Source organism: Triturus cristatus, chromosome 8 (assembly GCF_964204655.1).
Source record: "Triturus cristatus chromosome 8, aTriCri1.1, whole genome shotgun sequence".
In the NCBI taxonomy this organism is placed as follows: Eukaryota; Metazoa; Chordata; class Amphibia; order Caudata; family Salamandridae; genus Triturus; species Triturus cristatus.
In genome coordinates, this window is record NC_140591.1 from 1,469,322,132 (window position 1) to 1,469,334,989 (window position 12,858).

General features: G+C 43.3%; 1 protein-coding gene across 2 annotated transcripts in view; it reads right to left on the reverse strand.

Annotated features, from left to right (window-relative positions):
- Nucleotides 1-12,858, reverse strand: part of GDPD5 (glycerophosphodiester phosphodiesterase domain containing 5) — a 795,759-nt gene that overhangs the window by 227,324 nt on the left and 555,577 nt on the right. For both annotated transcript variants that reach the window (XM_085623289.1, XM_085623290.1), the window contains exon 4: nucleotides 4,324-4,417. In XM_085623289.1, the coding sequence (XP_085479415.1) occupies nucleotides 4,324-4,417 (94 nt within the window). The remainder of the gene's footprint in view (nucleotides 1-4,323; nucleotides 4,418-12,858) is intronic.

Here is a 12,858-nt window from a genome sequence, read left to right on the forward strand (position 1 = left end):
ACGTGAGCACGGTGCTTCCCCATCTCACTCGGGCATAATGGAAGCAATGCTCGAATTCTTCTTAGCCACTTTTTGGTTTTCCTTAGTCCAGCGGCCTAAGTGTGATGGGCATTGCCAGAAGCGGACACTACTCGGTGTGCCATAGCACTCCATTCTTCTCTCACTCCTGTTCCCATCGGTGGCCCTGGGCGGGCATCGGCACGGGCACACGCTTGGTGACTTCAAACCCAACTTGAGAGACTTTGGCCAGGTGAGACGGCTGCGTCCAAGATTCCTGGTGCGGATTTGTTGAAATGTCTGTCATGAATCACGATTTGCACTACTCGTTCCTGTGGTTGCATGTATGTCATATTTTATATTTCATTCCGATGCCTCAGTACGCCCAATGCGATATCTAACTATCTCTCGATCTCTCTCTCCCTATCTATCGACCTGTCTATCATTTAATTTTACGAGTGTTTTCATTATTGTAATTATTAACAAAGCAACTTCAATAGTACACAGCTTAAACTGATTTCCTCCGGCTCTAAAATACCTACTATTTTTACCCATATCTATGGTGTATTTTCCTACTAAGAAGGATAAACGTTTAAGTCAGCAATGCAAGCATATAAACAAGTGAACAGTAGATCTTTAGGCAAACGCCTAGCCTACAGAGATATTCCGGCACATAGTCACTCATCCACCAATCTACCCCACGCCATATAATCCTGGCATTCATCCATCCATGCAACCATCAGTATAAAAACATGCAGAAACAAGTATACATATATATTTTAATTTCATTTTAATTTATTTGACCTATGCATTTCTTTAGGTCCAGGAATAAATCATCTACAGTAGTTGGAGTTGATGGAGCAGGTAAAACACATTTTTGTATACCTCCTCTAATTTGCATGAAATTAATAACGTAATCATTCTAAAAATTAATTTACAATAACCGGTTTGCAGTGGAAGTATTACTAACCAACCTTTACACCTTGATAAACATAAATACACGTGGGACTAAATTGATAATTGCAAGGCAGAACAATTATTTAGGGTACGCAAACTAACCTAAGATTGTGGTGAAATAGTAAAATTGCATGATTTATGTTGCTTTTTGATTGTTTGTGCTTTAAAGTTAATAAATGGTAAGTATTATCGCTTTAAATGTTGCTACAGCTAGGAAAATACTAATATACATTGGGATTAGTGTGGGTTTAAACATTAGAATCTTCCTTTCTATATTCTAACTACTGTTATGTCTATTTTTGCTTAAGTTGGCATTCGGGCCTACTAGGCCGCAGTACTCAAGATGGCGTTCTCTGAAGCAGATGCCACCATGTGAGCGCGATGATTTCTGCGCATGCCCGGATGGCTCTGGAGATCACCAAGTGATCTGAACTCCTGACATCGCGTTCCCTACCAAGGACAGGAATTAAACTTGATTGCAAGCCAATAGATGACTATGTGGGAACAGTGGAAAGGACAATACAGAACCTGTGAAAAGATGACTTTTTCTACTTGAAGTGTTAGATTCGCTGCTATCGCCTGGGAGTCAAACGAAACTTAGCAATTTGTGCCTTCCAAATCATCATGAAGTACCAGTTTGCACTGGGAAAAAATTTCAATAACCTATATATAACCCAGAACTGTCCAATCAGAATATTTTCTCTGCCCCTGAATGTTACCATATTATTATGAAGGAAGACGGAAAAAGGGTTTAAAGAAGCCCTCATCCGCCATTGGGGGCGTCAATTGGTTTGATCGTTCTTGGCGTTGGGTTGCATTAAGTTGGTGTTGATTTGATGGTTTGCCTTGGGTTTATTTGGCGTTTGGGAGAAGAATTTTGCAGTGCATCCTATATTTCTGCCTGACAGTTTGATCCTTCGCTGTGGGTCAGACAGCCTGTCCTGAGAGTTGTACCTGTGAATGCGGATAACTCTCTGTTTGATCAGAAGCCATCATCGGTTGCCAATTGGTAATTGATTAACTGCATTTTTCAAAGTCATGTCTATTTACTAAATGTTTGATTACTCTTTAATAAAACTAAAAATGTATATTATAAGCTGTAGTTAATAAATGCAAACGTAAAGAAATGTGTTATTAGTAGATAAACAAAATTGAAATAATAAGGAATGAGTTTGTGGTTCTTTAATTAATTACAGAAAATATCAAATGTTTCTTGGGCTTTAATTGTGTTTTAGCTGGTTCTAATTCACCATCAACCAGTCCAACTATTTGGTCCGTCGACCAAATAGTGGAGTGCCTTTATGTTAAGGTCAGGATTTTGAAGATGTATATAAAACGTGTATATAATGTAAAGTAAATTGATCCTGATAGGCAATAAGGTACCCACATGTCCAGCGCTTTTTCTCCTGGGTGCAGATTCGAGTGAGATTTATTGGATGACGAGTGTGTGTTGGTGTTATGGGCCCCACCAATAAATGAGTGTATGAATGAGCAGTTGTGAATTAGAATCTGTGACATAAGGAGAATATGTAAATCTTGTCCTCCGCACTGCAACAGAGTCATCCCTGTTGGATTTACACTGGTCTCATTAAACTTTAAGTCTGTGATGCCGGAAGTCGGTTTTAGTCAGTAGTTAGTAGTTTGGCATATAGCATCCATGTATATATTCAAGTAGGGGAGAGAAATACATTTAAGGTATTGCTAAGGCCCAGGTCTAGTAACCAGGAATAGGTTTATTGGAGACAACACCCATGGGGCATGTGACGCTGTTATTAGCCTAGGCATAAGAAACTAAATCCTGTTTGTCAACACAGGCTGTGCCAACTTCCATCCGCCTATGAGGGCAGAGACACCACTGTGAGAAATGGTCCACATTAAACTTTTTGGACTCAGAGAAGAGTAACAAAGGACTACACATTGACGCTAAAGTACTGAATTTCGAGTGACCTCACTAACTGAGCATCTTAACTTCTGCATATCAACCATGGAGGTGAAAGGAAAAGGAAAAATGTGTGTGCAAAGAGACCATTTTAAGCTGTTTTACTAAGTAGTCTAGAAAACTAGGAAAAGCACACAAAATTACATTTTTCTTGGCCAGTTCACATAAACTGTACCCTAACATCACTGCTTAAGAGTCGAATCAATATTACTGAATCAAGTCATTTAATTGTACTTCAATCTCCTACACGAGTTTTTAATAAGAAAATAGCCCAGTTCACAGGTGGGTGGTATCAACTGTGAAACCAGTGGATGTACCCTTTGCAGTGCTAATAAAATATATATTGACTTAGAGTAGCTAATCTACCGCTTCTGTGAAAACCTGCCATTGATAGGGTGACAGACTCGCACAAAGGTTGAGTGGTGTCTTTAACATATGGGAAAACATCTCAGCATTTTGGAAACACAAGATATATGGGTACCAAAAATGCACCTTAGTTTCTAGACCCATTTGTAGAGTCCTCATTTGGTAGCAGAAATTTCTCCGTTTTGTTCTAGAAATGTATTTCAAAAAAAGTGGCAGATGGAACCACTTTACTGGTGAAACCTTCACTGCCCTCTTCTAAAACTCTAAATGTGGTGCATTTCCTTTCCTCTCATTGATGAAGGTGGGAAAATTGCCACAATGATGGATGGAATTCCAGAGATCCAGGTTCTAACCCAACCCTGATGTATTTTGCTAAGCTGAATAAGGTCTTTTGGGAACATTTAACTTCTACTGGCTCTACAGGGCTTGCTTTAACTCCATTATGGGTATTAGGCCACTGAGGCCCTTCTGTGTACTCTATTATTAAGGTGACAAGAGTATCCTGGTGTAGCTTTGGCTCATTACTAAAAGCACAATATTAGATGTCAAATTTAGTACATATCAATACTTGGTCAATTCATGTAGCCATTTGCTAAAAGAAATGAGCCGTATCCAATAATATTTCACATTTTCTTTGGTGAGTTACATTTTTCTGGTATTTAAACACAAAGATAGTTCTGGATTTGGGTGGTAGAACCATATCCGTTATATGAAGCTCAGAGTTGGCAAGAAATGTGATTCTTATAAAAGATGCTATAGGAAATAATTGTTATTTACTTACATGGTTTTATAGAGCGAGAACTAAGAGACCAAAGTGACCCGAACATTATACATGTGTGAATAGATGCCCCAAGGAAGAGAAGTGAGCTGGTTAAGACAACTGCGAGACAAGGTTAGCAATGGAACAGTAGTACTGTATGAGAGCTATGTCAAGGAAATTCTCAAGTCGACCTGTCCTATAAACTAGGATCCTGTAAGAAATTAGCGAGTGTGTTTTTGGACACAGGTCTGCCCCTGCCAAGCCTTCACAGTAGGCGCTTATGTTCTGTTGTGTTAATACTTACCAACAGTATAGTAATATATATGAAACCAACAGCAGTTGTTACAAGAATTGGAATGGTCCAGTCACTCCAACGGCCTGTTCTGTTGTATAAAAACCTGGAAAAGAATAAGAAGATAATGATTAGAAAATGTCTTGCAGCCTTGTTAAATCTGACAGGAAAAAATAAATAAAAAAGAGCAGGCTATATAATGAATCCGTCAAGAAAAAGAGAGCCCATCCGTTTAATGGGTGGTAACTCCATGCAGGGTGGAGAAAAAGCACTAGGCTTTTTTTTATAGAACACTGACCCACCAGGGTTGCCCCTTGGTCGCATGCTTCATCACAGGGTTCCTTTCCTTCTGCTGCAGAACGGGCTGTGCTGCGACATGCGACGTACGTGGGAGCACTGACCAGTATGCTCTTAGTGATGAAATAGAATAGGAGTAGGAGGGGTTTTCTTATGTATAGTGAAAGGTTAAAAATACCTGCCTGGTAGGAGAGCAATGCTTTCATCTGTCCTCCAGACGGTATGGTTAAACAAGCATTGGCATAGCCAATAGGTCTCGCCTTTGGGACCTTATAAGTGTTTAGCCATGCAACAGCTGCGTAACTAAATACTTATAAGGTCCCAAAAGCGAGACCTATTGGCTATGCCAAGCGGCCGTGAAAGTGAAAGTAAATTGCGGTGAAGCGCGGCCCGCGCACATGCACTGTAGCGCTAGGCTGGCCTGATAGCACTTTTTGGAGCCCTCTCAATAAGTCTCGCCAGACCAGCGCATGCGCTGGGTCAGGCGAGACCTAAAAATGGGGAGAGAGTAGACAGTGCAGGTGATAATGTACTTGCCATTCTAGTGGTCTACATGTTTCAACCCAATCCCCATGGTTTTTCTTCAGGACCAAGGATCTAACTCCCCGATTCCACTCCTACATCAGTAAATATGACACAAAGTGACTGCACACACCCTGCATGCTAATGAAAAGTTAGCACATACTTGGCATTACTGCTTGACAACAAAAGACTAAGCAAAACTTTGCATACGCAGGCCATCCTGCAGTTCCTATAGATGATTCAGCCGAGGGGACGCCTTGAAGCAACTGGGACTACAGGCTCCCCTTGTCACCGGAGGACCGATTAAGCAAAGTTTTGCTTTCTTTTTTTGTTGTCAAGTTTGCATTCAAGACTTCATATCTCACATTTGTGACCAACTGCTTAACCAACAACTCGATGGCGGCCGGTAAGTTTAGGAGGGAGGGGCCGGCCGGCCGGGACCCACGCGCACACATACACACTCCCAGCCATGCATTCACACACACACAAACTCATCCATTCACAGCACTCATTACCAAACATTCATACATACAGGCATGCATGCACCAAACATTAATTTAAAAGAAACACACATACTTACCTGCAGCTCTGCCTCAGAGGTCCCAGGAGGCTTGGGACTGCTGCCTTCCCTCGTTGGCTAGCAGTCCCAACATCATCATAGGGTGGGATGGGGTCAGTGAGACTGCTGACCCCACCCCACTCTGTAATTAAGTGTCACTGATTGACACTCGACCCTGGGCACTCCAGGGCTTAAAAAATGAAGCGCCCAGGTGCGAGGCAATCAGTGATGCTACCCCTCGTCACTGAGGGGAGGGCCTCAGGGACCTTTGCTGAGCTGAGGATGTCACGCCCACAGGAACTGTGACTTCCTCAGCCCAGCAAAGTTCAACTCAGGCAGCCAGGAGCCTCTGCATTGAGCTCATGTCTAGCCCCTGGCAGCCAGACCTGAAAATGAACAGTGTCTATCAGGCTGACCTTTGTTCAGCTTGACAGGCACTGTTGGTGAGGGGCAAACGGTGGGGGGGTGAGTTCCTCAACCCAAATGGACCAGCCAAGGCTGCAACAACTAAAACTAGCTCTCAACTTTATAGCTCCGAAATTCAAGACTGTCTGTCTACTGGCATCTACAAGAAAGTAATTAAGGTTTCAGATTTTGGCCACCGACCCACTGGCGTCTTGGAAAATATTTCTTACCTACAGAATGTATAGTACATACTCAGTGGGAATAATTTTATTTATGGATCACATTTTTAGGCACAATGGACTGAAATACGTTATTAATATTTTATTCAATATAAATTGGTTATCAATACTTTCCTTAAAATCAGTATTTCTATATCAATAAAATGTATACCTCAATTTAATTTGTATTCACATCAAACGCTTTAGAACTCCTATTTATCTCAATATTGTTAGATATAGACTATGGATTGTATTAGGCAATTTTTGGTCTCTTTATTACAACCCAATGACTTTCAAATTATTGATCACAATTCTTTTTAAGATGTCTTTATTGTTTTTTCAAGAAACTAGAAAAGAGAGTATTGTCATTCCTAATCCTAGATGTGCTCACGTAATATGCAAATCAGGGGCACACAAGCGCTTTTTTTCAAGTGCATTGTAATCCCAAACCAGCCTATGTTTGACATAATCAAATGTGGAGTATAATGAAGTACTCAGCAGCATCAAATAGAAAAAAAACAGAAAACGTCTCAAACTTAATGGTGCATAAAATTAAAAATAAAGGTGCTGCCTGTGTGTCTGTCCGATAGTCAATAAAATGATAGCAGAGGTCCGGGGGAGGAGGCGGTATCGTAAATCAGCTGTGCGAAGCATGTTCTTCAGTCAGTTAGGTGGTAGGTAAGTAGTTAAATAGAGTACATTTTAATGTTTTATTTTAAAATATGGTCTGATCCCACCCTTCCCATGGCATTGTCTGCTAATAATCGCCTCCCATCTGCGGCTCGAAGTTGGCGGGCCATCAGAATCCATGGCATTCATCGTCCATTAGAGCCAAATCATCAAAAGGCAGCCTTGGACAAACGCCAACAACTTCTGAGACAAGTCATGCAAGGGAGGTTCTGGTTCTAACAGACCCTGCAGTTGATGCACTGGCTGCATCAATTCCCCATAGACCAAGACCTGCGTACCAGGAAGGTCACGCTCCACCATCAGGTTTTCAAGGCTCCGAAAGAGGTCCCCAGAATAGCAGTCCCCCAACGTGACTATTAGTGCAGTTGTCCACTCCTGCAGCCAAAGGGCTGTGAAGTCCCCCCTCTTTGTTGTGGGTAGGCCCAATCGCTCTGTCACCCCCCTCCAGCATCGAAGAGCGATGGTGAGAAATTCCGGCCTTTGGGCTAGATTCAGTCTCATGCCCAGGATCAACGCCAGTAGAGCTACTTTGCTACGCGGCTCTCTGAAGTCCCCCAGTTCAGTAAGACCAGTGCCCGCTGGCCATACGGGGTGGGAGGGTTGGACAGAGACCGGGCCGGTGTTGCTTTATTGATGACTTCTGGATTTCGTTGGATTGATATGTTTTGGTAGTTTTTTTATCGAGTCGTCTTGTTAAAATTAATAAAATTTATAGTTTTGTCATCAGTGACATCTCCCACTGCCTTTGGGATGGAGACTATGAGGTCCTCCTCTGTGGTAGCTGGAAAAGAACCACAGTCCATTACCTCTGCGTACATTTCTGCTAACTCTGGTACCAGGAGTGATGTAGGGGTCTTATAAAATTCCACCGGTCGGCCATCAGTACCGGTTGTTTTACTCTGTGCTAATTCCTTCATAGCCCCCCTGATTTCAGGTTGTGATGGGGGCACTCAGCACCTCTCTCTGTTCCGTCGTCAACTGCGGCAGGCTCGCGGTGTTGAGGAAGCTGTGCATTGCTGCCTCCGGCCTGGGTTCTTGTTCCCTGCACAACTCTGTATAGTGCTGTATAAAGACTGCATGTATGGCCTGCTGGGTGGGTGCTCACTACAGTCCCCCGGCTCCACTGTTTGGGTTGTTAGGTGTCTCCTGTCTTCAGGTCTGACCAGCCAGGAGTCTACCTGCCTGGCCTCCATCAGTGTGGGCTGAATTCAAGTGAATGCGCGTATTCAGTACACAGAGCTGTTTCATGGACGTCGCATGTTTTTTCCACTCGTCTCACAGAGCCACCTGACAATCAACAAGGACATCCCTCTCCAACCTGTGGATATTGTCTTCCGTTGCGGTCAATTTTGCACTGAGAGCTTCCTGCACCCCTATCAGTTGGCTGAGGAAATTGCCCCTGACCACCACTTTGGAGGTGTTCCATTCACCATTATTGTGCATTGCTGGGCATTGATTAATGCTAAAGTAGTCCCAATGATAGTCCCCAGGTGGTCTCAAAGTGGGTTCATTTAAATTATTAGTTAGGAGTCGCCAGGTGGGGATGGGTAACCCACAGCAAGCCCATAGTCAGTGCGTGACCCAGGTATTCTAAGTTTCCTGCCTGTGCTGTAATTTCTGCGGAGCAAAACAAACTTGTCTAGTCGCATGTGCAGGTCGTAAACAAGAGAGTGGCAGTATTCCCTCCATCCCACATTGCCCACTCTCCACACATCTCGCAGGCCCCAGTGTCTCACCCAACCCCTGAAGTCCTGTGCCAGCTGCACTGTTGGGGAGTCAGCTAGAGGCGGGACTGACCTGTAAAGGGCGATGTCCGCAATACAATTAAAGTCACCCCCCAGTAGTAGAGGGCCATCCGTTGTGACAAACTGTGCCTGTCCCACAGTCCTGACAGTGACAGTGCATTGTAACAGCGCTGTTAGCTCCAGTTGGGATCTACGCATGCTGGGCTTGATTCTTGGTCCCCACAGGCTTCCTGCTGATTATTGAATCTGCCAGGCCCTTCCTCTTACTTACTAGGTAAACATTTGGACAATTAATTAACGCACCTATGAAAGAATGATTTTGATTTGATTTTAAATTTTATAAAGCTCAAACGGTGTACGTGGCCCGTGGATGTCCACGAAAATGGATACAGCTATGGACTAAATGGAACGTATACCGTGGGAACATATGTGAGCCCCCACTGGCCCCCCCTAGAAGAACAATGTCCCAGAATTGAGACAGCACAATAGTGTGAGTACACTGTTAAACAACTGCTATAACTAGTGACCAACACTGTACCCTGCAAGAAGAAAATGTACGCTTGTAAGCCACTGTCGTTTGTTGTGTGTTTAATAAAAAGATTTAAAAAAAATATATATATTTTTATAAAGCTCAACAAATGCCCATGGGCATCTTGGCGCTGCCATCTGAAAGAAAAGAAAAACTACTTCAGATTGTTTACAGGGGAGGCGTACCAGCCAAGTTTTAAGTGGTTTTCTGAAAGCCATATAGTTGGATTGGTTTCTCAGATGCCAGAGGCGAGATGTACCATGAGTGAAGCTTCTGCCTCCCCAAGAAGCTTTGGCAATCCGTAGAACCTATACTTTTTGATGAGAAGGTAACCTTACTCTGTGTCGTGATTCTAACTCCGCGTTCCTTTCGCGTTGCACCTTATAAGGTATCCTCACTAGTAACTGTGCTCACTTTCACCCAGTGGTGATTTGTTTCATGTCTGCATGCTGCACATCACAGCCTGCCTAGGGTTCTTTCCTGTCTCACTGGGCACTGGCAGGTATTTCTCATGTGCATTCCATGCTCATGATGGTCACTCCCAGCACGTTCCCAATCTCAGTTTCTGCTTTACATTTTATAGGTTCCCCAGGTATACTCTACTCCAGAAGAGACTCTTAAATTCGAATTCGGGCCGAATGGTCATCGACACTCGTCGCAAACCAACTTCTGCCATTAAATGACTTACATGAGCACAGGCGACTGGGGGCTGTTCAAATGGACTGATAGGAACTTGTTTGTGCTCCAACATACCTTTGACTGTGGTCTATTATCAATTCACGTTTTTGCTTGTGTTTTTATTTGCACATGGGGATCACTTTGCACTAATGTCTTTTTAAAAAAAACATCTACGACGAGAAAACGTGTATGCTACGAGTAAACCAACCCTTATGAACCGGAACTGCGGGATATTACTGATTTGCTCCTATGTACGAATTGTATCAATTACAGTAATTTGTGCTGTTTTCTATCAATGATTGTTGATATGATTGACTTCTGTGTGGACATGAGATGTATTGTTTGTTTAAACGAATTGTCCAAGTTCACATGAACATTTTGGTTGCTCTTATATATAAATGTATTTATGTGCAACATAAAGACTTCCATAAACGCTGAGTCAGGTTTACTCTTCTATGCTCTCAAACCACAGAATAGTGTCCTCAGGGTTGCTTGGACTGAAAAGGATGTTCCACCAGTTCACACCTGCTTTAACAATTTCTGGTATAGACAATGAGCAAGCATTACCTGGCCTCGAGGACCTGAGTGAAATACAACGCTTTATCCTGTCTCCAACAAACACAGGCTTTCTGCCCTTGAAAGTTTGATAAATGCAAAAACAACAATTGATGGACAGAATGCAGAACAATGTCATACATTCACCCCAGTACAGAGATCTGGGCCTAAATCCATTGGTTTTTTGCTCACCATGCCGTTCCAGTTTAGACCTGGCCATATGCAAATCAGTCTTGACCCTGTGCCTCATGGGCACAGTCCAGCCCGAACTGCCAAGCCAGGTCCTCCCTGGACTGGAAACAAGCATCCTAGGACAGGTTTCGGGGTTTCACCCCTCTTCAGCCAGGATAGCTTGATTCCAGTGGCATGGCGAGCACGGCACCCACGTCTGGGCATACCCGTCCCACTCGGGGTGACAAATGCAAAAACAACAATTGATGGACAGAATGCAGAACAATGTCATACATTCACCCCAGTACAGAGATCTAGGCCTAAATCCATCCTTTTTTTGCTCACCATGCCATTCCAGTTTGAACCCAGCCTGATCTCTTGACTGGGGGTGAATGTTTTGATTTGATCTGCATTCTGTCCATCAATTATGTGTCTTTTGCTTTCTCGCTCTAAGTGCGCCAGGTATGCCCAGACGTGGGTCCTGGGCTCACTGTGCCACTGGAATCAAGCTATCCTGGCTGAAGAGGGGTGAAACCCCGAAACCGGTCCTAGGATGCTTGTTTCCGGTCCGGGGAGGACCTGGCTTGGCAGTTCGGGCTGGACTGTTCCCATGAGGCACAGGGTCAAAGCTGATTTGCATATGGCCAGGTCTAAACTGGGGTGGCATGGTGAGCAAAAGAATGATGGATTTAACCCAGATCTCTTGACTCAGGGCAAATGTTTTGATTTGTTCTGCATTCCGTCCATCAAGTGTGTGTCTTTTGCTTTCTCGCCCTAAGTGCGCCAGGTATGCCCAGACGTGGGTTCTTGGCTCACTGTGCCACTGGAATCCAGCTATCCTGGCTGAAGAGGGGTGAAACCCTGAAACGGTCCTAGGATTCTTGTTTCCGGTCCGGGTGGATATGGTTTGACAGTTCAGGCGGGACTGTTCCCATGAGGCACAGGGTCAAGACTGATTTGCATATGGCCAGGTCTAAAGTGGGGTGGCATGTTGAGCAAAAGAATGATGGATTTAACCCAGATCTCTTGACTGGGGGTGAATGTTTTGATTTGTTCTGCATTCCGTCCATCAATTGTGTGTCTTTTGCTTGACAGTTCGATAGGCAATTTACAGCACCTTGAATTCAACTCTTGGGGAAACTGCAAGCCAGTGTAGTGGGTGAAGGGTAGAAGATGTGATCAGTTCACTGCAGTTCAGATAACAATCGGGCACCAGTGTTCTGCAATCTCCAAAGTTTCACAATTTGAGAACCTGCAACTACAGCATAGTGGGACGTGTTCTGCTTTCAACAAGCCTATAAGAGTTAACCCCAGCTAGGGACTGGTGTGATCTCAGAAATTCAGGGGCTGAGAAGTCCTCTGGTCAAAGGTTGTCTCTCCCAGGGCCACATATTGGGATTGGATTGCCATATGTGCAGTGTTCAATTTGTGCAAGAATAAGTGTTTTGCTCAGAAGCCTGCGGCCGCTGCTATAATAGGCTGGGTGCAGAATACGAAGGATGGAAGTCTTGATCCCACCTCATGCCTCTTTCATCCACCAACGGACACTCTCTGTCCCTTTATTTCTCTCTTGTAGGTTCTTTGTCATCCCTACTTCCTCCCCTTTTCACAGTTTTTCTGCCTTTCTCTTCCTTCTTCAATGTTTTTCTCTCTCTTGCTCTGGATCATAGTCAAGTCAAAGATAGCTTTATTCGATTTCATATTTAAAATCATAAAAGCACAAAAGTTACATAAAATTAAAACACAGTAATAAAAATCGAAATACGTAAAGAATTTTAAGTACAGCATAGTGGGAAAATCTAAATCCAAAAGTAGTCATAAATTAGTTCATAGATCTACATCGAATTGCGAATTTTAAAAAATTTGACACAGCGTTAATAGTCATTTCATCTTCTAATAGAAGCATCTTCAAATAAGCAGGTCTACACTGTCTCAAACCCCAAGTCTTAAGGAGGGGGATCAAATATCTCTTTCTCCCCCATTCATAAAATTTACAAAACAAGAGACAATGTATTGATGTTTGTAAAGAAAGATCATCACATGGACAGTTTGGAAGACTTAATGACCAATCATTACTATCTGGGAGAGTTAGCAACCTATGATAGGTACCAGTTCTCAACCTAGCTAATAGCATTCTATTATAGCCGGAATACTCAGAAGATGAATATAATTGTATAC